At 47.1% G+C, this 27,926-nt stretch overlaps 1 protein-coding gene across 1 annotated transcript; it reads left to right on the top strand.

The window, feature by feature from the left end:
• Window positions 1-301: 301 nt before the first annotated feature.
• On the top strand, window positions 302-26,887 carry LOC135459263 (uncharacterized; the record flags this gene model as incomplete). The annotated part of the gene is given in 7 exon segments (XM_064735036.1): window positions 302-626; window positions 2,450-3,160; window positions 3,487-3,641; window positions 3,795-4,039; window positions 5,384-5,581; window positions 25,087-26,252; window positions 26,255-26,887. Coding segments are annotated over 7 exon segments (3,433 nt in total), but the record flags the coding sequence as incomplete, so codon positions are not given.
• Between the last annotated feature and the right edge of the window lie 1,039 nt (window positions 26,888-27,926).

Here is a 27,926-nt window from a genome sequence, read left to right as displayed (position 1 = left end):
CGTAAGTCAGATGCATGCACAATGGGGTATTGAGTGTAAGCTTAAAGACCTATGTCTTGCATTACCGAGACTGATTAGGCTTGGGGCTATAGAAAGCCCAGTGGATATCCTCCATCCGGGGGTTTGGGATAATTGTACAAAAGCTCTGGCCGAGGAAACTATGTCCTCAGGCTCAGGGAAAGCACTAAACTCGTGGGGCAGAGTTATCCAGGCTCTGCAAAAAGCTCGGCAAGAGCAAGAAACCTGGAAAGCCGCGCAGACTTGTTTATTAGTCACGCCGCAGTTGGGGGTGGGCGCAGCAATGCAGACCGCGGAGGACTTTGATCAGATCGGCGGCACGGAACCGCGAACGCCGGATTCCCCCGAGCAGACCGACTTACCATCAGACGGGGGGGAACACGGGCTGGCATTTTGGCAGGGGCTCGCGGAGGAGGCGACAGAAGCAGCCGGATTGTCGGACGCCATAGGGATCGATGAAAACGCCCCCCCACCGTATGCGTTTGAAAATAGCCCCGAACCGCGTGTGCAGGGTGGAAAGGAGGAGGCGGGGGGCGGAAATGCCGACGGCTTGCTTAACAACGCATGCACGGGCGAGCGGGGAGAATGGGCCGCCCCCGCAGAGGAGCGTAAGACCAATCAGAGCGCTCAGTTCATATTAGGTCCTTATAGGGCAAGGATCTCCCCCAGCAGGAGGCGGGGGGAGCCCAGGGGGAGGGAACGGCCTGACCCCTGCAAGAAGGGGCGGGGTGGGAGCCCGAGAAAACAGCAGAGCAGCCTGGAAACGTCCGGCCAGTCAACTTCCGGCTCGGACTCTGACTCGAGCTCCGAGCTCGAGGGGGGATCGGGGGGTTCCGACTCGGATTCTAGTTTTAACAGAAAGAGAGCAGTGGCATATAAGGTCACTAGCCACAGCGCTCCTGCGTGGGTGAAGGGGTTATCAGAGAAAGATCGAACCCCGCTTACACACTGGCGGAAAATAAAAATAGCATGCGCGGAGTGGGCTCCGTCTGCCACTCTGGTGTTCCCGGTCCGTGTGGGGGGGTCAGGCGGAAACCAAAGGACCTATTCCCCTGTAAACCCGAAAGACGTACAGGCAATTATTAAAGCGATTGCAGACAGGGGGATTAATTCTGCCATGGTTTCCACACTCATTGACAGCATTTTTGGAGGGGATGACATGCTACCTTTTGATATTAAGCAGACTTGCAGGATGATTTTCGATGGGGCAGGGATGATCATTTTTAAACAGGAATGGGAGGACAATTGTGTAAAGCAGCTAGCTTTGGTAACAGGAGCAGATCATCCACTACACGGCTCCGGCATACAGAGGCTAATGGGCACAGACCCTACAATGATTACCCCTCAGGCGCAGGCTGAGGGCTTGCGGGCCCATGAGGTTATGACAACAACCCGTGCTGCCCGAGAAGCCATCCGTGTTGCTTCCAAAGTAATAGCCAAACCCTCCCCATGGTCCAGTATAAAACAGAGTGAGAGTGAGAGCTTCACTCAGTTTGTGGACCGTCTTCAGGCAGCATTAGATTCCTCTGCATTACCCTCAGAGGCGAAGGGTTCTGTGCTGGCAGAGTGCCTACGCCAGCAATGCAACTCAGCAACCAAGGACATCTTAATATCACTGCCACCTGGGTCTAATATAGCTGCCATGATCAGACACGTTGCAAAGGAAGAACACCGAGCCCCCATCCAAGCAGCAGTTCATACTGCAATAACCAGTGTGATGGCATGCCTTAAGTGTGGCCAGGCAGGCCACGTGGCAGTAAACTGCCCCCAGCCAGGACGCCCGCCAGCAGCTGCTCCACCACGCCAGGGGAGACTTAGGGGACCATGCTGGGCATGTGGAAGAAATGCAGATCCAGACCTCAGGGAAACGGGAGAGGGAGGGGGCAGCCGGGCCGTATCCAGCCTCCTCCCACCTGGAACATGCAGCAGCCCAGCTAAAGCAATCCTCAATGGGGCACAGGGCTCTCATGCCCACCACCACCCCCTCAGGGAATGACCAAATTTGTCGCCCAGCCAATGGCTCAATCAAGCCCATCTGCACCTCAGGAATACCAAGAACAGCCCCCTGGGGGCGAGGCCCCTGGGTGGCTTTGGCCATGAAAGCATGGGAACGAGACCCGTGGGTGGCCTTCCCCGTGAAGGTGGGCAAGCACCCACTGATCGACCCTTGTTGGGGAGGGATGCCCTAGCCCTGCTGGACGTTAGAGTGACAAATTTATTCTAAGGGCCACTGTCGCATACCTGCCATTGCCCATCAAGCTGACTTGGAAATCAGTCGATCTAGTGTGGATCAAGCAGTGGCCCTTGTCAACGCCTCGAATGACTGCTCTCCTTGAGTTAGTTAGCCATGAATTACACAAGAATCATATAGAACTCTCCACCAGCCCATGGAATACCCCCATCTTCGTAATACCTAAACGGTCTGGTGAAGGCTTTGGTCTCCTGCACGACTTGCTGGAAGTGAACAAAAGAATCCAGCCTATGGTCCCCGTGCAAACTTCACTGCCCATGAACTCGATGATACCAAGAGGACAACCCTGTGCAGTGCTCGACATCAAAGGCTGCTTCTTTTCTATTCCCCTGCAAGAAGACGACAAGGAGCATTTTGCCTTCTCCATCGTCTTCCCAAATAGCCAGCGGCCCAACCTACGTTTCCAATGGAGGATGCTTCCACAAGGGATGGTCAACTCTGCCACCATCTGCCAGATCACAGTTGACCGAGCGCTCGCACCAGTCCAGCAGAGCAATCCGACTGTGACCATCATGCAGTACATGAACGACATCCTGATCGCCGCGCCATCAACAAGACAAGTGGACCAGTTGGTATCAACCATCTCCGAGACCTTAAAGACAAATGGCTTTGAGGTAGCGAGTGCGAAAATAAAAAAGGGACTGTGCGTGACCTTTCTAGGAGTGGGAATCACAAGCTCCTACATAACTCCTCCCCAGATGAAAATCCGCCGGGACATCAAGATGCTCCACAACGTGCAACAGCTGGTAGGGTCCGTACAGTGGCTCCGCAACATCGTCCTGATTCCTCCCAAGGTCATGGACCCTCTAAATGACCTCTTGAAAGGGAAGAACCCATGGGAGCAGAAAACCCTGATACCGGGAGCGATAAGCTCCCTCAACTTCATCGAACGTCAGATGTCAGAGAGCGTGCTCACCAGATGGGACTCAAGCGCTCCAGTCGATCTGTATGTCCACTTTACAAAAAAGGGGGGAGTGGGAGCCTTAGCCCAAGGACCCCCCCCGACAAGGCCCAACCAATACTATGGGTGGTCTTGGGGAAACCATCACGTGCCTTTTCCCTGGGAGTCGAGTGCCTCAGCAGCCTCATTATGAAAGGCAGGAAACTCGCCCTAAGACATCTGGGCATCGAACCTTCCAAGATATACCTGCCTTTCTGCAAACAGCTCTCTGCGCAGTCAACAACAACATCTGAATATCTAGCCATGGCCCTTGCAGGCTTTGGAGGAGAGATTCACTATGCAGGAAAACCCCCTTGGACTCGGCTGCTCACGGTCATCGATATCGACCTCCCACCAAAAGTAATCAACCGACCGCAGGCGGGACCAACCATCTTCACGGACGCATCATCGCAGACCTCCACCGTGGCGGCAGTATGGCAGTCAGGAGAACAGTGGCAATATGTCAAGGCAACCGACCCCACGCTTTCAGTCCAACAGCTTGAAGCAGCAGCCGTAGTGCTAGCGTGCGGACTGTTCCCAGAAGAACACCTTAACATTGTGACTGACTCCATATTTGTGGCCAAGCTCTGCCTAGCCATGTCCGGACCAGGTGTGTCAGTCTCCACAGTGGCAACGATGCTGGAGGAAGCACTCTATTCACGGAAAGGCACCATATCAGTCATCCACGTCAACAGCCATGACCCGATCAAAGGATTCTACCAAATAGGCAACGACATGGCTGACGCCGCAGCAAAGGGCATATGGACACTGAAAGAAGCTCGTCAGTTGCACGAATCCCTTCACATCGGAGCTAAAGCGCTTGCGAAAAGGTGCTGGATTTCTACGGCGGACGCAAAGCACGTCGTCGCCACGTGCCCCCACTGCCAGAAGTCGCCACTGTGGTCGAGTGGCGTCAACCCCAGAGGCCTCAAAGCCTCAGAAATATGGCAGACAGACTTTACACAATGCCAGCTGTTGTAGCTGTTGAGACCACTAGCGTGGCTCGCAGTTACCGTAGATACGTACAGCGGCATGATTGTGGCCACACAGCATCTCAAGACCGATTCCAAAGCGACCATCCAACATTGGCTAACAGCCGTGGCATGGCTTGGAGTGCCAAAACAAATCAAAACAGACAACAGCTCAAACTTCATTTCAAAGGTGGTCCAAGCATTCGTGTCGAAATGGAACATTGCCTTGGTACATGGCATCCCATACAACAGCACCGGACAAGTCATCGTTGAAAGAGCAAACCAGACTCTGAAAACTAAGCTGGAAGTACTAGCAAAGACAGAAGGCTTCACCAATGCCATTCCCCCGGGTGACCAGGCTCGCATACTGGCAACTGCGCTGCTAGCGTTAAATAAATTCCCTAGGGGGGATGAAACAAACAGTCCAGCCCAGAGACACTGGGTCACTCGAGCACTAGAGGAAGGCCCAAGGCTTGTGATCAAAAACAAACTAGGGGAGTGGGAACAGGTTTGGAGACTAGTGCTCACGGGGCGGGGGTATGCGGCCGTTAAAAAAGATGGGGACATTAAATGGTGTCCGCTCAAATCTATTAAACCAGACCTTCAAAGAGAAACTCATGAGAATTGTGAGACTTTGTTTGCAGGACTGGATCTTTGGATGCCCCCGCAACCCATATGCCCCACTACCGGGAAAGAGAGAGAGGCCATCGAGCGACCAGACATCCCCTGAGAAGCTCGCACCATCAAAATCAAAGCAGTAACGGTATCTCTGTGTGATCTTGTTTCTAGGGTTAGTAGGCGGAGGAGAGGCAGACACAAAATATTACCCTCACCAGCCATTCAGGTGGGTTCTACGCCATCTCTCAGGTGAGGGGGCCATCAAAGAAACGGTTACAGCCTACAGGGAACCCCAGATTTCAGGTCAGACAATCCACGCCAATGCAGATGGGACACCCTCCGGAGAGGCATTACCCTAAGTCAGGTTATGGGCCAAGGCAAATGCTTTGGCAATGCAACCTTGGCAAAGCAGATGGGCAACATCTGCCGGGAATTCATCAGACTTAAGGGAGGGAAGTTCCAGCGGGTGATCCCAGCTGCATCGGGAATGTGGGTCTGTCAACGATCTGGGGTAAGCCCATGTGTACTCCTTGACAAATTCGATCATTCTACTGACTTTTGTGTCCAAGTTTTAATTGTCCCCAGAGTCCTGTATCACCAGGAAGAAGAGGTGTACCGCTTGTTCGAGGAACCCAACCGGCTCCACAAACGAGAAGTGATAACAGGCGTCACCATCGCAATGCTCCTCGGTTTAGGAGCTACCGGCGCTGCCACAGGCATCTCGGCCCTTGCAACACAACATCAGGGACTGGCACAACTAAAGATGACAGTCGACGAGGACTTGTAAAGGATCGAGAAATCCATCTCTTCCCTAGAAAAATCCCTTTCCTCACTCTCAGAGGTTGTCCTCCAAAACAGGAGAGGACTGGACCTCTTGTACATGCAGCAAAGGGGCCTGTGTGCCGCCTTGAAAGAGGAATGCTGCTTTTATGCAGACCACACCGGAGTCATCAGAGACTCCATGGCCAAACTGAGAAATCGGCTAAACCTAAGAAAAGTGGATAGAGAAGCTCAACAGGGCCGGTTCGAGTTGTGGTTCAACTGGTCCCCATGGCTCACCACCTTGATTTCTACCCTAATAGGCCCAGTCACTATAATCTTACTAACTCTAATCTTTGGGCCTTGCATATTAAACAAACTGGTGCTATTCGTTAAAAGGCGTTTAGAAACGGCTAACATTTTGTTTCTCGAGTGCCGACAATTACTTCAAGGCGTGCCAGTTACTAACACACTTGGAATTGTACACTAATTCTACTAAGCCATGAAATTTTGTAACCTCTACATTTTATAGCTTTGTAAGATTTTTACTTATCATGGGGGGGGGGGGGGGGAATGTGGAGAGTCAGGGACAAGTGCGCGGAAGAATCTCGGGCTGTACGGTTAGATAGGACACCCCCCACCCTGCAATCAGACCCGTGCTCCGTGCCCGGCCGCACCCAGCCGGACGTGAGCAGAAGGAAATGACGCTGACTGCCCAAGCCATAAAAACCCTTGTGACCCCTCAATAAATGCCATTTGCTGTTCACCACATTGGTGTCAGGAGCATATGGACCGAGTGACCCTGGGCTTTGGGCCACCGTGTGGGGCTTAGAACCAGGTCGCCACGCCTTGAAGGCAACAGGTGGTCTTTGGGCTATCATGCTCTTTTCCACAGTTCTTCTCTGTATCGCATTAGGGTGGTCAAGTATGTGTTAATCTGCTGGTCCCTGAAGCTGGGGTGGTATTGGAGTGTATTTAAGTGGTAAGGCATCCCGTACAACATTTTGAAGAAGGAGACCCCCACATCCATCCTAGGCTTAGTTCTAATGTTTAATAGTGTCAATGGTAAACACTTGACCCATGACCCCATTTATCCTTTTAACTTTTTCTGAGCTTTGAGGGTGTCATGGAGTATGATGATATTTTCATTACCTCCAGAATAACTTTAGACACAAAGTGTGGTCCCCTTATCAGAGTCAATGACTTTCGTAACCCTATATCTTGGTATAATATTTTCAAACAAAATTTTAACTACTGTTTGTGCAGTTATCCTGGTAGTTGGAAAGGCTTCCACAAACCAGGACTAGCAGGTATCGATGTCTCCCTACTTTAGCCAGTTTAGTAAAATCAATCTAAATGATTTTACTGAGCGGATAAGCTAATACTGTGCTATCAATCATAGCAAGCCCACCACCCATGTCAACAGTTTACTAAGCAGATAAACAAATGTTGTGAAACCCATTGTCTTTGGTTTCACCTTCCTTATCTTTTTAAGTCTGGAAATTTACTAGGCAAACAAATGGATGTGGTGCAACAGTCTTACTGGAATAACTTTGTCAGCTTTGATGAACAAACTTAAAGTTTTAACCCATTACATGGAGTGATGATATCTTAGTGCTGGAGGACAGGAGTTTGAATGCAATTTCTGCATGAAGGGCAGGGAAGTGTCTTAACACATGGTTGTTTGGAGGTTGTTCAATACCAAACTGGAGTCCAGGAAGGTTTAGCAGAAGGGAGTCTCCTTGAAGGGAAAAGTGGATATGTTGACTAAGGAAAAAGAATGTCAGGAGCACCTGGGGAAGCCAGGTTTGGGGTTGTCAAGGTTGGGAGATGTTTTGTTGCTCTTATGCAAGTGGCGGGGTCTCAGGGGCTGCGTCAGGGGCTGATTCATGGGGGTGACCTGGAGCGGGAACTTCCAGCCTTCGTCCACCCAGTGGAGGCGGCGCGGGGTGTGGTGTGCGTGGGGTGCCACTGGGGTTTTGGGGCTGGCTTGGTTGTGCCAGGGTTTTGGAGGGTGAGGGGTTGCCGACCTGGCAGCAGTGCTGGGCACAGATTGCACGATTTTGAGGCTGAGGAGCGGGCTGGCCCAGGGGCAGAGCCGCCGGGGGTGGCTCCCAGCCTGCCGGGGTCCCGAGTCCGGGATGGCAAGGGGGTCAAGGGAGAGAGAAGAAAAAAGAGAGAGAGAGAGAAAGAGAGTGAGTGAAAGGGAACCGAAGCGTGGCCCCAGGATCCCTGTGCTGGTGGCTGTCTGTGAATACCTCCCCCTGCTCCCGCTAGGGCAGGGTCCACCCTGTCCCGGACTGCTCTTGTGCAGAGGCGGTAATGGGGGAAGGGCAAGAGGCAGCTTTGAATGCACTGCTGTGAAAAGAGGGAGAGGGGCCAGTGCTAGAAATAAGATCAAGGCAGAGATAGCCTAATCTCTCAATGACGCTCCAAACCCCACAAAGTTAGTTTATTTTTAAAGCAAGATTTCTTTTTTCTTTCTATTTGTTTCTTTTCTTTCCTTTTTTCTTGCTGTTAGATGAGGGGGCTTTTGTTCTGAGGGATAGGTTTGTCATACTAAAACAGTTAAATGTTGCCCAAAGGGTAAAAAGCAATAGATGTGATTCATCTCCTGTTAAAATTGGCCCAACCTTGTTGGGAATTTAGCTGCTAGAAAATGGAAAAGTACAAAACCATGGCTAATTCCAAGTCCTGCACCTGTGTAGATAGTGTGTCCTTGGGACTAGCTGTGGTATAATAACAAACAGTGAAAAAGACATGAGAAAAGAGAGATGTAACCCCTAAGGAATGAAGAAGAGTTCATGGTATAGTTTAACCAATAGATTGCTTAGCTTACAGAATATTCATAAGCTTATTATTTGCTGTATAGGTGTCTAATGCTCTCTTCAATAAACAGAATTTGCTTATCACTCATATTGAGTGTCTGAGTCTCCCCTCACCGACAAATGGCTTGACCCCAGCAAAGGCCTCATTCTGCGACACAACCTTTCTTGTTTAACTATTTGAGGCTCACAAAAAGAAGAATTTGCCTCTGCAGCTGTTAGCACAGCTGGATACAAGAAGAAGAGGCAGCTGTGGAAAAAAAGCTTTTTGCTGAAACCAGAAAGTTTTGGAAGAAAGCTGAAGTGGTACTGTCGTCCTTTGGTCACTGTCTCTATGCTCTTAAGAAGTCCTTTTCAGGTACTACTGAAGCAGCAATCCGAACCAGGAAAGAGGGTGAATTCATGCCAGCAAAATCAAAGGACTTGTGAAGGAACCTGAGGAATGGACTATCACGTCTAAACCGGGTGATACCAAATTGACTTTCAAACAGGGACTGGGTGATAATAGTTTGGGAAGACCCAAATGATCCAAGGAATGTACAAAGAATCACACCTAACTGAGACATAAGCCCAGGCTTACATCACTGGTTTCAAGTACTGCCTGAATAAGCCCAGAGATGCCTCCGACACCTCCTTGGAGAGGAATACTTCCACTTCAGAGAGGAGGATCGGGACTGTTTTGGACAAAGAGTTCTTATATTCTTGCCTTAGCCTGTGACTTGCACAGGGAAGAGGGGTAATTACAATTTCCATCAGTGCCATACTGTATACTTTATTTGAGTCATACAAATACTGGACACACTAGTTGGATTATAAGTAAATGTTTAAATTGTGGGAATAATTGGTATTGTAGATTACAAAGTCTATGCTCTTATTGCAAGAAGTGTTGAGTACTAAATCTATCCCCTATCCAGATAGAACTCAAACCAACTGAAATAATAACTTTGTTTTGTGGATGGAAATTATTAGTGCCTGTTCAGGTTTACCTCTGGCAGAGAAGCTTTAAGGCGAGGCAAAGGAAAAGGAGTTGGGTTCTGCTAGAGGGTTTCAATCCAGAGCTTTATTCCTGGCCCACAGGCCTCCGAATGCAGCAACAGCTCTAACAGAACTCCACAAACCGCCTGGTTGCGGTTCCTTTTAACCCCGGGGAGAGGGGGAGGGAAGGGGTAGGGATCCCACCAACCAGGTAGGGGAGGAAATCTCAGGGGACAAATGACACCTGGATGCCCAAATATCCCCCAGGACTGAAAAGCATCTTTTGAACCCTGCCAATCACTGGATGCCCTTCTTGAAATAAACAGAGCCAGGAGACTTCTTCTCTTTTTTAATGCCTTTATTAAAAGTGATCAGCTCAGGATTGGGCGGCTCGGCAGGGCTGCAGTCCCCGTCTGTCTCCCAGGGCGACTCAGAGGAGGAGGATATGCGCAGCTCTGTCCACTAGGGGCAGAGCTCGCGGATCCGGTCCTCATGGGAGCCTTTAGGGAGTGGTGTCTCCGTCAGATGTTGATTTAATCTCAGTCTCGCTTCCTCCCAGACCTGGCCCGGGGGCTCTCGAACACAGGGTGAGGATCAACGAAGGTTTCTAGTGTCTCTGCAGGCTCGGCACTCGGCTCCTCACATCCAGACATCACTCTAGTCTCTCAACTCTTATTTGGCTCGTTGTTTTTGGGGTTTTCTCTGTGCGTTTGGAGTCGGGGTCCCAAAAAGCATGCTGGTCCTGGAGTCACTTTGCATAACCCCCCCCACCCTCTCAGGTGTCTTCACTATTCTGGGAAAGGTACAACTTAGCCTCGGGCAAGGCTCTGCTAATACAAAAGGAGCGATTAACCACAACGACCCATGATTACCATGACAAAACATGCAGAACCCTGGCAGGGACAGTGATCTGGCTGCCTTTTCCGTAACTTTTTCTCACAAAAAAAATATTAACCGAATTTTTGTTCATAACACTTCTGGAATGCCAAGATTGACAGACAGCACTCAGCAGGGGGCAAGGGAGGGGGAGGGAGAGGTGGCTGGCAGACTTGGGGAAGGAACCAGGATAACTGAGACAAGCTATGACATCATATCTCAACACTACCAAAAGCATCACATAGAAAGAAACCAAAGTTCCTCTTTTCTTGGCTGAAGAAGACGGTATTTGTGGAAAGTTTAATATATCAGATTCTTGAAAATAGATGACAACGGGGATGGCATCCTGGAAAAAGCAAAAGGTATCAGAAAAGTAACCCGGGTACCCATCCAAAATAGGAAAACAATGTTAAAAACTAGCTGGTGAAGTAATGTATTTGGGATAGAATAGTGGATGAAATTAGGTTTCTTTCTTTTATATGTTACAACTGTTTTGATATTTCTTCCTTGTTTAATCCCCTGTTTTATTTGATTACCAGCATAGTCCAAAGAATGCAAATGGACAAGAAATATTGCTCAAGCCAAATGATTTATAAAACGAACGAGGGAGGATTTTGAAAAATGCATATTTTATGATTGTCTCTTTGCAAATATTAAAATGAATACTATATGTATTGAAATAAACAGGGCCAGGAGACTTCTTCTCCTTTTTAATGCCTTTATTAAAAGTGATCAGCTCAGGATTGGGCGGCTCGGCAGGGCTGCAGTCTCCCGTCGCGTCTCCCAGGGTGACTCAGAGGAGGAGGATATGCGCAGCTCTGTCCACTAGGGGCAGACCCGGGGGATCCAGTCCTCATGGGAGCTTTTAGGGCGTGATGTCCCCGTCAGATCTTACTTTTTCAGCATTCGGTCCTGCTTGGTCCCGGCGTTGGGAGGACTCTCTGCTCAGGGCGAGAGGGACTCCGCATCTCTGCAGGCTCAGCACTTGGCTCCTCATGTCCAGACATCACTTTAGTCTCTCAATTCTTATTTGGCTCGTTGTTTTTGGGGTTTTCTCTGTGCATTTTGGAGTCGAGGTCTCAAAGCATGCTGGTCTTTGGAGTCACTTTGCATAACCCCCCCCACCCTCTCAAGTGTCTTCCCTATGCTGTAAGAGAGCACTGCCTCAGGGAAGGGCCATTACCTCGCCCTAGCCAGGGCTTTTACTAATACAAAAGAGGAGATAAGCTACAAGGACCCGTGATTACAATAACAAAGCACGAAGAACCCTGGCAGAAACAGAGATCCGGCTGCCTCCCTATAACTCTTTCTCACAAAAAAAATATTAACCGAATTTTTGTTCATAACGTATTATGTTGGAAAGTTATGCTGTATTAATTTCTTTTAAGTAGTGTGGTAAATATACTTTTTGGGCTATGGCATAATATTGAAATAGAGACTATGTGATGTAGGATTCTTTTTGTAACTAGCTCAAGGAATGGATAAGATAATCAAGAAATTTTTTGCATAGAGATTACAGCAACAAGACACCAAGATCTTAAGAGAAAAATTATTGCCTCCTTATTGGGAAGGTCCAGACTTCGAGGTACCAAGAAGATTGATTTACAAGATGGGGGGGGGGAAGCTAAAAGTAAGCAGAAACACCCTAGTGTGAAAGGAATGTTTGAATCATGTATGAGATATATGAATATGCAACAGGCTACTGCTTTTAAGGGGTATTCCTTTGTTAGCAAAGGGTGCTGTGTGGCAGAGAACAAAGCACCCTGACATCCGTAATTCTTTGCTTTTTACTGTCTTTTACTGTGCTAACTTTGATTGTCCAAATTCTTATTTTCCTTATTTTTATTACTATTTTCATTACTATTAAACTTCTAAAATTTTAACACAAGTGAATGGTGTTTTTCACAGAGGGGATAATTGGTTTACAAGGGATGATAAGCTGTAGATACCAGAAGCTCTGGCCTTACAATTGTTAAAACAACTTAATGGAGGGAGTCATTGGGGCTCCTGAGGACTGGCAGAAGCCTTCCTCAAAAGGTATGCTGCTGTGGTGTGGCAGTGGGAGTTTGAAGTTGTCTCTCCCTGATTGTGGCAGTGGGGGTTTGAAGATTATATGTTTAGTCTCTGTCTAAAGTTGTTTACTACCTGTCTTCCCACCTTTTCTCCGTGGCAGTTATGATAATTCCAAATTCTTCCCTGTCTATCCTCAAAAATCCTGTCCCTGCAGGTTGTCTGTCATAATTTGTCTCACTCATTTATCCAGATGACTCGCTGTCAGTTATGAGATTTCCTTTCTGCCATTGGTATGCGACTTTCCCGCTCCTTGTTATGTTTACATTTGTCCCCCAAGATCCCTCCTATCTAGTCACTGATTCGTTAGATGATGTCCTCCCAGGAATCCACCCCTCTTTCATAAAAGCCGCTGTTTTTCTCTGTTTCCCGCTCTTTTCCATTGCCCCCTCTTTGAGCCGTGCGGCTTCCGTGCCCCGCCCACTCATGCACGGCACTGCAGTTTGCAGCCTCGGCGCAGCTCTCTGCCGCAAGAAAGAACACCCACACACTTCAGCATCAGCTGCCCCGCTTTGGCATTGCTCCTGCTGCAGGAAAGAACACCCACGCGGTGCTGCCACTGCCCGCGCAGGGCTGTAGCCTCTGCACATTGTTGCATCACCTGCTGCACTTCGGCGCCGCTCCTGCGCGGGAAAGAAATAAAGCAGCTTGGAGAAGCAAGCAAAGAGTCCTTCCTTTTCCTTTACTCTGATCCTTCAACAAGGGTCTGCATTTATCGGCCACTCCCTGGTGGTCCAGGACCCCAGCCAGTGGCCAAACCATGATCCTGCCAGTCAGCGGCTAAGGCGGGGCACGGCCACTCCTGGAGCGCATGCCAATCGTCCCTCCTGAGATCGGGATGAAACGTCGCTGTGGGTCTTTTTATTCTGGCAAAGGAGGCTATTGAGGGTTGTTTGATTTGTCCTAAAACCAATAACAGAGTTACAAAGAAACTTGCGTGGGGGGAGGCCTTGGGCTGCACATCCCTTCCAGAGATGCCAGGTGGATTTTACTGAAATGCCTCAAATGGCAAGATTCAAATATCTTCTGGTAAGAGTATGTCAGTTAACAGGGTGGCCAGAAGCATTTCCAGCCCTTTCAGCAACTACAGGATCTGTTATTAAAGTATTTTTTTAACAAATAATTCCAAGATATGAGATTGTGGAAGCAATAAACTCAGATGGGGGAATTCATTTTACAGGAAAAATTCTTCAAGGAGTTATGACTGCCTTAGGGATACAATGGAATCTCCATACCCTCTGGCACCCCCAGAGTTCAGGCTGGGTTGAGAGGATGAATGGAAAAATAAAGAAACACCTCCTAAAGCTGGTGATAAAAAAAGAAACTAAGATGCCCTGGGTTCAGCTCTTGCCACTGTCTTTGGCAAGAATAAGGGCCAAACCCAGGGGAGATACTCAATTATCTCCCTTTGAATTGATGTTTGGAATTCCTTACCCTTGTAAATCTCAGCCTAGTGGGGGGGGGGGGTGGAGATAAGTGATGTATGTTTGAAACAACATATGGCCAGGATACTGTCTCTTGTGAAATCTCTTTGAAAGGAAGCTCAGCTGGCACAGACCCTGCTTTTGGACTTTGCTGTTCACAACATCCAGCAAGGAGATTGGGTCCTAGTTAAGGAGTGGAAAGAAGCACCCCTGGTGGCAAAGCGGCAGGGACCTTTCCATGTGTTGCTGACCACAGAAACAGCCATCATGACACCTGAACACGGGTGGACCCACCACACTCGGGTCAAGGTCTCTGAGTCCCCGGAGATTTGGATGTCTCAGCTGGAGAAAAAGGATGGGAAGCCACGAGTGACACTCCTCAGGAGTGGACTGGAGCAGTAGCCAGTAGGTCGACACTGGGGGAAGCCTCATGTGCCTACCCACAGACTGCCTGTTTAAATAGTCTGTGTGGGCATCCCTCCTCTCAGATCTCCAGTCATTGGAGGCCAGTCCTTGCTGTCATTATTTTCTTTATGTTAAGCTGTTTCTGTGCCTTCTCTTGCCACAGGCGATGTGGAAGACAACGTGAAAGTGAAAATTAGGTTAGGAGATTAGATTACACTGTTAGAATGTTTCTCTTAATGATCTTACCCTTATATTGTCAGTTAGGTTGGGGCCAAAAGTGGGAAAATAGTTTTCTAAACTTTGGAGAAGTAGTAGCAAAAACCTTTAACCTTAGCAATTGTTGGGTCTGTGGAGGGCCAGGAGGATCTGAAAGCTGGCCATGGGTGGCCAGCCAAGTCAAGCCTAAATGGTGGGTTAGCAGCCTGAATGAGATCCATAAGGGAACAGGATTGTGGGATGAAGAAGGAAGTCCATGGCAGCTTCATTCTTCTGAAAGAGATATTTATTTCCTAAATAGAACAAGAAACATATATGTGGAAAAAAGCATTTGTGACTAGACTTTATCTTTGGGTTTAGATTGTTGGACCCCCAGCTGCTCTCCTTATGATTGTTCCAGGCATCAAGGTAGATGGAATCAAACATATGTTAAGCTTACTAATGGTAGCTGGGTAAGGTGCTCCTTCCATAATTACTGAAAGGATTTTGAAGGCTGTAAAGCAGTGGGGAAGGATAAGTTCTTTTGACCCCTTATTTTTAAGCTGCTCCCGAGATAATTCCACAAGTAGGACACATATTGTCCATGATTATCAGTGGAAGTGGCAACACCGGAACGGAACTCGAACCCTTTTTAATAGGTTCTGGTCTGGATCTAATAAGACAGGCCTGGGATGTATCTGCAGGTGGAAACCACAGGTGGAAGCTTGGAAATGCAAATACTGTGATTCTTATGGTGGGGCAACCATTGTCGGGGGACCACTAGGCTCAGGAAGCAAGCTGTATTTTGACCCACCCATTGATGATGAAAATTAGAAAGGTCCCTTTGCCAGCGGGACCTGGGCTTTAAAAGGGCATTACTGGATTTGAGGCCAATATGCTTACCACAGGTTACTCCCGAACTGGTCATGTTGGAAAAATAAATGAAATTTAGTGAAATGTTTAATTACAGTTTAGTTATGAGTTGTGTGCGAATTGGTTTGTTAAAAACAGTTTTGTAGCTGTTGATGATATGTGTTGGGTTTTGTGTGTAACTTAGCAGGTAGTCTTAAGAACTTAATAAATATTTAAACCAGTGTAGGAAAGTAAGAATGCTAACCTGTCTGGAGGCAGCATACAATAAGATAAGCAGAAGATTTATGATTTTGTTTGTGAACTAAGGAATGTATCACAAGGGGTCTGTCGCTAGGCAAGGGGAACTGTTTCTTGGAGACCTTGTTATGAATCGCATGTATGCAAATCATAAAAAAGGGAAGCATCTGTACGTAAAGTTGGGGCTCTGACTTGGGACGCTAGTCCACAGGCTCCCGGGCCCTTAATAAAGCACCGCACAAAACTTATCTGAGTTTGGTGTCCTTTATCAATCGGGCAACAGTTTTCTGGCGACCGCGGCAGGACTCCGAGGGTAGCCGGGGCGGTTCACGTCTCGATCCACTCCAAGCCGGCACAGAGCACTTCTCGGGGAGTCATCGGTTCGTGCCCGACCCCCGCGCCTGTCGGACAACTGCATAAGGTAAGCCCGAAGGTGCTTTATATTGGAAAAAGGTGACAATTGGATTTGGATTTGGTGGTTGATGGAAAAGCCTAGGCTCCGGCCATAAGACGTCTAAGTACGCAGGACCGGAACTCGCCTTCTGTTTTTTTTTTGGGAAGGACGGCGAGAAGGTATATTGGTTTATTGGGACTAAAGGTGGAATTAAAGGCTGTAATATGATGTCTTTTAAAACTTTTAAAACCTTAGTGCAAGCCAATGGTAAAATACCTGGAAATACGTCATTAGGTTGTATATTGAAATGATGGAAAAGTGAGAGGTACAATCAAGAATTGGATAAAAGTAAAATGATAGATTATTGTAATCATTGGTGGCCTAAATATGAGATGGGGGAAGCGGGATGGCTGGTGAATGGTACACTGGAATTGGGGATAATGGAATCTTTGATGCAATTTTTAAGGAGAAATGAGAAATGGGATGAAATACAGTATTTAGATTTGTTTTTCGTTTTATACCGGAAAGAAGAATGGCAAAAGGAGTGTGGTATTTTGGTTTTAGAAGTAAATGATGAGAGGGAGTGTGTTGGATGTAAAGAAAGAAAGGAGCGTGATTTGTATCCTCCGATCGAGGAAGATTTGCCCTATTGTATAGCACCCCCAAGGGTTCCGGTTGCTCCGAATGTGTCCCCTGCTCCGCCTGCTGATATATCTATAAAAATGGGATCTAGTGAGAGTGATAGTGATGGTGATGGTGAAAGGAATGAGAGTGTTAAAAGAACTCCATTAGCGGGGTGGACTCGCCAAGGAAGGAAGGGGCAGAAGGGGCCACAGTTAATTGCGCCGTTAAGGGAAGCTGTGGGACCACAGGGAGAAAGGATACTTAAAAAGGTGTTTTTGTCCCCAGGGGATTTGGTAATATGGAAGCAATCAGCGGGGAGTTATCGGGAGGATCTGGAAAGGGTAGAAAGGGTGGTTAAAATGGTAATAAAGACTCAGAATCTGGACTGGAATGATTTACAGGTATTACTAGATACTATAATGGATTCCACGGAAAAGGAAGTGGTTATTAGAGCCACTAGAGAAAAGGCTCGTGAGGAGATTCGGTTGCGACAACTAAATGAAACAGTTGATGAGTTAGTACCGAGTGAGGAACCCAGGTGGGATCCAAACTCTACGGGAGGAATAAGGGCTGTAAAACGATATCAGGAATTGTTGGTGGAAGGAATTAGAACAGCAATACCTAAGACTATGAATTGGTCTAAGTTGTGTTAGGTCAAGCAGGACAAGAATGAGTCTCCGTCTGCCTTTTTGGAACGATTAAAAGACATGGCTCGGAAGTTTACTAATTTAGATGTAGAGGATCAATCAGGAAAACTTCAATTGGCATTATTGTTTTTAGGGTAATCACAAGAGGATATTAGGAAAAAGTTACAAAAGCTGGAAGGGGAGGATACTCAGAGTTTGGATAAAATGTTGGAGGTAGCATGGAAGGTATACAACAACAGGGAAAAAGAAACTGCAAAAAGACAACAAGCTAGTATTTTGGCTATAATGCAGCACACAGGGGCAGGAGGAAGATCCATTAGGGGTCGAGGTTGGGGAGGAACTAATCGCGGACAGAGAAGGATGGCGAGAGGTCAGGGAGGATTTGGGTTTGCACCTAACACGGGGAGGTTGGATCCAAACCAGTGTGCGTTTTGCCAACAATAGGGACACTGGAAAAATGAATGCCCGGTTAGAGGAGGTATGGGCATGGGAAACATGGGATTAAGGACGAGTCCAATGGGGAATGCTCCTGTGGGAGGATTTACGGGAGGACCAGCAGAGGCCGCTCAAGCACTATTTTTGGGAAACTATCAGAATCAAAGCTGACTAGACCGGGATTTGAAGGTAGTTTTCAAGATAAATGGAAAGGATCAAGAATTTATGGTAGATACTGGAGCCACATATTCTGTACTTAATAGACGATTGGGACCTTTGAGTGACACAACGGTACAGGTGGTGGGGGCAACAGGGAAGCTAGAGGAACAACCATTTTTACAACCTTTAAATCTTAGGTTTGGGGGGAAGGAATTAGGTCGCCAATTTTTGTATATGCCAAACTGCCCCGCACCCCTTCTTGGCAGAGACCTGTTGTCCCGACTTAACGTGAAAATAATATTTGTGGGGGGAAGGGTGAAATTGGAAATTCCTGAGGAACAAATAGCGGGCATTTTTGTGATCAAGGAAGTGGATGCCTCTCCTATTCCAGAAAAAATTGAGCAGTCTGTAGTACCCTGGGTATGGGAGTCAGGGGTCCCCGGAAAATCTAAAGCTGCCCAGCCAGTAAAGGTGGAACTAAAGGAAGGGGCCCAACCAGTGAGGGTAAAGCAATACCCTTTGAAGCTTGAGGCAAGGAGGGGAGTAGCCCCGTTAATTAAACAATTTTTGGTTCAATGAATATTACAGGAATGTGAAACGGAGTATACTACTCCAATTTTTCCAGTGAGGAAACCTAATGGTAAGTACCGTTTGGTACAGGACTTGAGGGCTATTAATGAAATAACAAAAGACATACATCCAGTTGTTGCTAATCCTTACACATTGTTAACATCTGTATCGGAGGAGTTTAAATGGTTCTCAGTGATTGATCTTAAACATGCCTTCTTCTGCATCCCACTGGCAGTAGAGAGTAGGAAATATTTTGCCTTTGAGTGGGAGAGTCCTGATTTTGGGAGAAAGAGGCAGCTTATGTGGACAAGACTCCCACAGGGATTTAAACTCAGCCCTACTATTTTTGGAAATCAGCTGGCCAAGGAGCTGGAGGAATGGAAGACAGCCCAGGTAACAATATCCCGATCCTTGTATGTAGTCCTGCAGTACGTGGAAGACATTTTTCTGGCCACTAAGGAAAGGGACATGTGTGTGGAATTAACAATTAAATTACTCAACATGCTTGGCCAAGCAGGGTATCGGGTTTCTAAGGAAAAAGCTCAATTGATCAAAAATAGCGTTATCTTGGTTATGAGATCGCACAAGGGCAGAGACGTTTGGGAGTAAACGGAATAGAGGCAATATGTGCTATTCCTTTGCCTCGTAACCATCAGGAATTGTGATCTTTTCTAGGAATGGTGGGATGGTGTCAACTGTGGATCATGAATTTCAGTCTCCTAGCCAAGCCACTGTATGAGGCCTTGAAGCAGCATCGGTTGGAATGGCTGACACAGCAAAAGAAGGCCTTCCAGGAATTGAAGCAGGCACTAAAAGAGGCCCCAGCCCTAGGAGTCCCTGACCTGACCAAAGAATTCCAGTTGTATGTAAATGAGAGGCAAAAACTGGCATTGAGGGTCCTCACCCAGAAAGTGGGATCATGGAAGAGGCCAGTAGGATAATTCTCTAAACAACTGGATTCGGTAAGTTCCGGGTGGCCCTCGTGTTTACGAGCCGTGGCGGCAACAATAATCCTTATTCAAGAGGCCCGGAAATTGACTTTGGGGGCAAAAATGAAAGTGTTTGTTCCCCATATGGTCATGGCTGTTTTGAAGCAAAAGGGGGGTCACTGGCTATCATCAGGTCGAATGTTGCAATACCAGGCTATCCTGAGAGAACAGGATGATATTGAAATAAAGGCTACTAACCATGTTAATCCAGCAGAGTTTTTACGCAGTGACCAGGAGGCTGGGGGACTGGTGCACGATTGCGTGGAGGTAATTGAACAAGTGTCTGCCAGCAGACCCGACCTAAAGGATGAACCATTGGAAGAACCTGAATGGGAACTATACACTGATGGATCCAGTTTTGTCGAGAATGGGACTCGCTATGCAGGGTATGCAGTGGTAACATTGGATCAGGTAATAGAAGCAAAGGCTTTGTTACCTGGAACTTCGGCCCAGAAGGCAGAGGTGATTGGACTCACCAGAGCTCTGTACTTGAGCAAGGACAAAAGGGTTAATATCTGGACAGATTCTAAACATGCCTTTGGTGTGGTCCATGTACATGGGGCGTTATGGAAAGAAAGGGGGCTTTTGAATTCACAGGGAACCAACATCAAGCACCGGGAAGAAGTGTTACAGCTACTGGATGCGGTACATAGTCCTAAAGCAGTTGCAGTAATGCATGTTAAAGGACATCAGACTGCGGAAGGAGAAGTTTACAGAGCAAATCAATTTGCTGATGTTACAGCACGGCAAGTGGCACGGGAAGTATGGACTCAAATGGCATTGGTACCGGTAAGAACAAATCTGGCTACCCCATACCTGAATCAGGAGCCCAAATATTCAATAGAAGATGGAAAACTAATAAACTTGCAAGGGGCACAGAGGAATCAGCTCGGGTGGTATGTTACACCAATGGGACAAATAGTGGTACCTACTCGCATAATGAAATTTATTTTGGAATCAGAACATAATAAATGTCATTGGGGGGCAGAAGCATTGGTAAAATTTTTGAAGAATGAGATAATCTCTAATCAGATGTTAGCAATGGCAAAAAGAGTTAATGCAATGTGCCCGGTATGTTTGAAAAATAATCCAGTAGTTAGGAGACAAATACAAATGGGAAAGTTGCAAATCGGGCCACAACTGGGAGATTACTGGCAAGTTGATTTTTCTGAATTGCCCAGGGCACAGGGATACAGATACTTGTTAGTGAAGCCCCAAACTGCCTTTCCAATCAGCATTTTGCAACCTATGTATCTTGCTACTGCACAAAACATAATTTTGTTTCCAGTGGTACTTATAGGGCATTATTGATCAAAATGCTTAGGCAGAGCCACAGACTGAAAATCAACCCTGAACAGTCCTATCCCATTCCCATCCCATTAGCTACTCACGCGACCCCAAACGCTGGAGCCGTTGCCCATATCACCGGCGGGTGGTCTCACGGGGGGGGTTCGCCCCATCCACATTCAGGAATTGCTGATGATGCTGTGCACCAGGTTACTTATTAATCCAAAAGCAATCCTGGTGGATTCTTCTGTTTGAAGTTTGGTAAGCAGGGCAAACAGTAAGGAGAGATAGGGTTAGGGGAATTGACGAGGTAAGCATGATCAGAGCCAACAATGTCAAACTGACCCTAAGAGCCTTGCCAAGCCATGGGGACCAAGCCAAGTACACCAGGAATTGACCATATTAGGATAGGAGTTCAAATGTTTAAAGAGGAAGGCTCATCGGAAGACCCTTGCCCGCAATGAAGGCACCGGAAGGACCACCAAGAATAATCCTCAAAATAGATGCCTCCGCCCACGCTCCGCCCACACCACGCCTCTTATGAATATGCATACAAAGACATGATTATGTATATGATATGATGTAACCCTGCACCCAAAACTGTATAAAAAGCCTGCTTCTGTTAAGAGATATTCAGAAATCCCTTTTGTGATTTCTCCGACGCGTCGTAATAAAATACCTCCTGTCTATGCTGACTTACTTGAGTCTCTTAGGCAGTTATTCTTGCCTTTTGGGGCAAAATTCGGCATCATTTCTGGCGACCCAGATGGGACAAATGGGACCAGACGGGAGAGGAGTGGAGCCTTAGGAGTCCTCTGGAGCCGGGTCCGGGGCCGGGACCCTCGGGCGCCCCTGACAGATTTTTGTCAGAAGAGACTTCCTCCCCCGGACCAGCGCTCTTTGGTGGACGAGGGGTTTCCTGCATCTCCTGCTCCAATTAAGAGGTATTTTAATTGTTTATTGCATATTGATTTTGGAACAAAGCGCTTTAATTGGGAAACGGAGGCCAGACGTGGTCGTCCGACGGGAGCCATAGGGACGCCTTGGCATAATCCCATTTGGTATTGGGGTTTGAGTCCCCATTTGGTATTGGATTTTGTATCGGGGTTTGAGTCCCCATTTGGTATTGAGGTATTAGTCCCCATTTGGTATCGGGGTTAAAGTCCCCATTTGGAATCGGAGTATTTGTTAAAAGAGTGTATGTTTTTCTTTCATCTTAATGCTGTTGCTTTGTTGAATCTTTAAATGTTGTTGCTTTGTCCGGATCTTTAAACTACGCCTGGGAACGTGTCCAGCCTGGGACCCTGTCCAATTTTTCCCTTTCCCTGATAAGGTTTTGAGGAGATACATTTGTGTTATACTTTTGTTTAACATTGTTATGTTGTTTGCAAGAATCTCGTAATTTGGTAAGACGTAAGTTCGAATTTCGGACAAGGACTCAGTATTTTGTGTTAACTGTGACCTCTTTTGTGTGTAAGAATTTATTGTGATATCATCTGCAAACTGTACCTTGGTTTACAGCTGTTTTACGGGTGTGTAATAGCCCGAAGCTGACCGGTACCATACGGTTTGCCAGCAACATCTTGTGGTAAAGCGGTGTACTCTGATAAACCGGAAAGGTAGGACGTTTGAATAAAAGAGTGTGGGAATGAGTGAGAGGGAATGAGACGCAGCATCGCTGGGAAGCGAGCGGGGAGTCCCGCTCCGCATTTCCTGTTCTTCACGAGAAGCCAGGTCGGAAAAGGACGAATCGATTGGAAATTGTGTGTATGAAGTGTTAAAATAAACTGATATATAGTGCCTGCGAGAAAGAGACTAAACCGAAAACACAGACGCAGGGAATAGCCATGGGAGGCCAACAGAGTAAGGACGTAAACATGAAAACCCCCTTAGGATGTATCCTAAAACACTGGAAGGACTTGGGAGGGATTCCGGGGGGAAACATAAGTAAAAAGACACTCCTCAAATATTGTACACAGTGGTGGCCATTGTACAAGTTAGATGACAATGAGAAATGGCCGCCGGAGGGAACCACTAATTATAACACCATTTTACAACTGATGCTTTTCCTCCGCCGGCTTAATAAATGGGACGAGGTGATGTATGCTGACATGTTCTTTACCCTAAGAAATAAACCAGAGTGGCAAAAAGAGTGTGGGGTAAACGTAGCACCTCAGGACCCTCTAGTGTTGGCCCTGGAAAAAGATAAGAAAGGTTCAAAGCCTAAAGAACGTTGCTGTGATGCATGTAGCATTGGGCAACAATGTCTTAAGTTAACAAGAAGGGACAGTGGAAAGGAGAGCGAAATAAGCCTGTGGGAATACCATCCCTTCGCTCCAGGGCGGGAAGGGCCTCTTCCCAGGCCAAAGGAGGAACAAGGGGATCCTAGCCCATTAAAGGAACTGGATCGATGGTGGAAGTCTAAGTTTGGGCGCAGCCCCCAGAAACTGGACAACAGTTGGGAGGAGAGTACCCCATTAAAATTGGGGATCGATGAGAGGAAAAGCAGCCCCCAGGGACTATATAGTCCACAGGGGTCGGGGACCTACATGGATGCTGACAGCCCACCCAGACTAGAAGTCGAAGGGGAGGAAGGCAGTCCGTCAGGAGCAGAGAGCCGAAGGGAGACACGTAGCCTGCCCGAACTCAGTCCATATGGGAATAACAACACATCCAGAAATGGAAGCATCTGTAGAATGGAAACCAGCACACCAAGGACTGGGGACAAAAGTAACTCACTGGGAAGTGACCACTCTCAATTGAGGGGCGACGTCTCTGAATTGAGATATAGTGAAAAGAATGACGAGACATGTGAAAGGGAGACAGAGAACAGCTCACAGAAACTGAATATAGTAATACAGATAGAGGATAAGAGAGATGGGAGAGAAGCAGAGGACGAGGGGGACAGCAGCCCGGGACAGGAAAGGAGCCGACAGATACAAAAAGGGCAACAGATCCAGGACGAGAATCGAATGGATTGTGTAATAAAGATAGGAGGTGAAGAAGGGGAAAAGAGGAAAGAGAAGAGAAAGAATAGGGAAGGCATTGAGGCACAGGAAGAGGATCCCGGAGAAGGGACCAGTCACTCATATTATACCAGATCTGTGGCACGGGGGGAAGCAAAGCAAAGGGAGGAAGGGAACCATACGATAGCTCCTGTCCGACAGCTTATGCCAATGGTGGGAGAGAGGACTAGAGTAAAGGTGCCGTTCTCGACAAGTGATCTGAATAATTGGAGGGACGAGGCAAAGAATTTCAGGAGGAATCCAGAGGGAGTAGCAAAGAGGTTTGAGTTAATGGCAAAGAACTTAGATATTGATTGGGAGGATATAGAGGTGATGTTGTCGGAGTTGACGGATACAGAAAGGGAAGTCGGAAACAGGAAGACGACATGCTCAAGTATTATCAGGAAGACTAGAAGATAATTTTCCCAGTAGTAAACCAGAGTGGGACCCGGGCAATGCAGAGCACTATCAGCGGTTAGTGCAGTATAGGAAACTGATAGCGATGGGCTTGCGTAATGCGATTCCTAAGGCTATCAATTGGTCAATGCTATATGACATCAGACAGGGAAAAGATGAGACCCCATCGGAGTTCCTGGATAGGCTTAGGGCAGCAATGAGACAATACACACCCCTGGACCCAGCAACAGAAGAAGGGAAACAGCACTTGCTAGGGTTAATGATGGGACAAAGTAACCCAGACATCAGAAAGAAATTACAAAAGCTTGAGCATCCAGCAAATAAGAACCTAGAGACACTGCTGAATGAGGCATGGAAGGTATACAATAATAGAGAAGTTGAGGAGAAGAAAAAGGAGGACAGGAGGATAGCTCGAGTAGTGGCTGTAGCAGTGGCAGCTCAGAGGACAGGTTACTCGGAACCTGGAACTAGGGGAAGAGGTAGAGGCAACCCAAAAGGAGGGAGGGGGAGGTTCCAACCCCACTCAACTAGAGTAGGGCCAAATCAGTGTGCTTACTGCCTAGAGATGGGACACTGGAAGCAAGAATGCCCCCGACTAAGGGAAAGGCTGATGGCCACCACTACTACCACATATCAGGATAGTGAATGAGGGGGACCGGTGGGCCGTACCCTAGCAGACCCACTGGTTAAAATGGAGCTAGGGGAAGGTAAAAAGGAATTGAACTTTTTGATTGACACGGGAGCAACCTTTTCGGTTTTAAATCAGGAATTGGTACCTAAAAGTGATGAATTTGTACAAGTTGTGGGAGCAACAGGCCAACCAGAAAAGGCTTACTTTTTGAAACCTATTAAATACAAAATTGGGAAACAAATGGGAATTCACCAGTTCCTGTATTTACCAAATTCGCCAAAGCCCTTATTGGGAAGAGACCTATTGGAAAACTTGGGAGCCGTAATAAAGTTCAATAAAGACAAATTGGAATTTCAAGTAAATGAGGAACAACTGATTACAGCTTTAAGCCTAACAATCAGTTGTGTGGAACCCAAACCTGAGAGTCACAATTTCGAGCGAATCCTGAGCGAGACATACCCATTAGTTTGGGCTACTGATATACCGGGAAGGTCAAAACAAGCAGCACCGATTGTTGTTGAACTTAAAGTTGGAGCAAAACCGGTGAAAAGAAAACAATACCCTTTGAGGATAGAAGACAAGAAGGGGATTGAGCCCATAATCGAAAGGTTTTTGGAACTAGGATTATTGGTAGAATGCGAATCGGATTTTAACACACCAATCCTGCCAGTAAAGAAACCTAATGGGGCTTATAGGCTAGTTCAGGATCTGAGAGCAGTAAACGAAATAACTAAGACATTACATCCGGTGGTTGCTAACCCATACACACTTCTAACTAGACTAAAGGATAATTTGGCCTGGTTCACCATATTAGATTTGAAAGATGCATTTTTCTGCCTTCCCCTAGCCCCTGAGAGTCAAAAGATCTTTGCTTTTGAGTGGGAGTCTGTAGATAGAGGGAGAAAGACCCAACTCACCTGGAAGGTATTACCCCAAGGATGGACCAATTCCCCCACGATTTTTGGGAACCAGCTAGCCAAAGAATTAGAACAGTGGGAAAGGCCGCTGGGAGATGGTACCCTTTTGCAGTACGTAGACGACCTCCTAATAGCAACGGTGACAGAGGAAGAATGCATTGAATGGACCATTTCCTTGCTAAATTTCCTGGGTTTAAGCGGATATCGAGTCTCTCAACAGAAAGCACAGCTGGTGCAAAAGGAAGTGATATACATGGGATACAAAGTCTCCAGAGGACAGCGATCCCTGGGAGCAGCTAGGAAAGAGGCCATCTGCCAGATGCCTAAACCAGAGACGGTGAGAGATCTGCGAGCCTTTCTGGGGATGACAGGTTGGTGTCGGCTATGGATCTACCAGTACGGGATACTCGCTAAACCACTGTATGATTTGTTGAAGGGATCCAAGAATGTCCTAGTGTGGACTCCTGAAGCAGAAGGGGCCTTCAAGAAGTTAAAGCTGGAACTAATGAGAGCACCAGCCTTAGGTCTCCCAGATGTATCAAAACCATTCTGGCTGTTCTCCCATGAGCGACAAGGGATGGCCCTAGGAGTCCTAGCACAGCAGTTGGGACCACATAAGAGAGCTGTGGCCTACTTCTCCAAGCAGCTAGATGAAGTAAGTAAAGGATGGCCAGGCTGTCTGAGGGCAGTAGCCGCAGTGATAATTAACATAGAAGAGGCCAGGAAGCTCACGTTGGGTCAAAAGTGACTGTGCTAGTATCTCACACTGTGTCGGCTGTGCTGGAACAGAAAGGCAATCATTGGTTGTCGCCCTCCAGATTCCTAAAATACCAGGCCATCCTGGCTGAATCAGATGACGTAACTATTCAGGTAACTAACATTGTGAACCCAGCTTCATTTCTAGAAGGGAGAGCCCCAGCAGAATCCATCGAACACCACTGCCTAGAAACAATTGAAGCCGTCTACTCCAGTCGTCCGGATCTCAAAGAGGAGCCGTTCGAAGATGCAGACAACTGGTTCTCGGATGGCAGCAGCTTCATGAAGCAGGGAATAAGAATGGCTGGCTATGCAGTCACTACCACAGAAAGAGTAATTGAGTCAAACCCTTTGCCTGCAGGGACCTCAGCCCAAAAGGCAGAGCTGATAGCTCTGACTCGAGCTCTGGAATTGGCAGAGAACATGCAAATTAATATATGGACAGACTCTAAATATGCCTTTTCCGTTGTACATGCCCATGGGGCCATCTGGAAAGAAAGAGGACTGTTGACTACGCAAGGGAAAACAGTCAAGCATGCAGAGGAGGTTCTACGATTGCTAAAGGCGGTCCAACTCCCAGCACAAGTGGCCATAATGCATTGTAAGGGACACCTGAAAGGTAATACTATTCCAGAAATAGGGAACAGGAAGGCAGATACAGAAGCTAAATTGGCTGCCACAAGGGCTAGGGAAGTGAAGGTAATGGCCCTAATACCAGGAGAGCTGGATACCAACATCCAGCCAGATTACCAGGAATCAGATCATAGATGGATTCAAAGGAATAAGGGCAAAATACTAGAAAATGGTTGGGGTAGATTGGAAACGGGACAGTTAGTAATACCAGGAAACGTGATGTGGCAGTTTGTAAAAGCAGAACATGAAAAAGCCCACTGGGGCTTGGATCCGCTCTATCAGTACCTGCAAGCTAGGATAGCAGGGCCAAAATTATTTACCACCATAAAACATGTCACATCCCAGTGTGAGCGATGCCTGAAGAACAACCCGAATACAGGGACTAGGATACACCAGGGAGCAATAAATCGAGCTAAATTTCCAGGTGAAGTATGGCAAATTGATTTTTCTGAACTCCCAAGAAAAGGGGGGTTTCGGTACTTGTTGGTATTAACTGATAAATTTTCTGGGTGGCCTGAAGCATTCCCTTGCAGGACAAATAAGGAAAGAGAAGTAACTAAAGTGTTATTGAATGAAATTATTCCACGATTTGGAGTACCGAAGAGCATTTCTTCGGATAGGGGTACACATTTCTGTGCAAAAGTAGTAAGAGCAATAAGCAAAGCATTACAAATCAAATGGCAATTACACACGCCTTACTGTCCACAGGCCAGTGGGCAAGTAGAAAAGATGAATCATCTTATCAAACAGCAGATTGCCAAAATATGCCAGGAGACTAATTTGCAGTGGTATCAAGCTTTGCCTATTGCTCTGCTGAGGCTGAGAGTCAAACCAAGGTCAAAAGAAAGGTTAAGCCCATTTGAAATTCTGTATGGTAGACCTTATGCTATGCAAGTTGTAAATGGGGACGCTATAGACCAAATTGGTAATCAGTACATTTACGATTATGTAATTACGGTGGGGAAACAGTTTGATAAGAATGCTACTGTAATGATAGAGCACCAACCTAAACAACCTGATTGCAA

The sequence above is a fragment of the Zonotrichia leucophrys genome, chromosome W, assembly GCF_028769735.1.
Source record: "Zonotrichia leucophrys gambelii isolate GWCS_2022_RI chromosome W, RI_Zleu_2.0, whole genome shotgun sequence".
Lineage (NCBI taxonomy): Eukaryota > Metazoa > Chordata > Aves > Passeriformes > Passerellidae > Zonotrichia > Zonotrichia leucophrys.
Note: the sequence above shows the minus strand (reverse complement) of the source record. Positions and strands in the feature narration are given on the sequence as shown.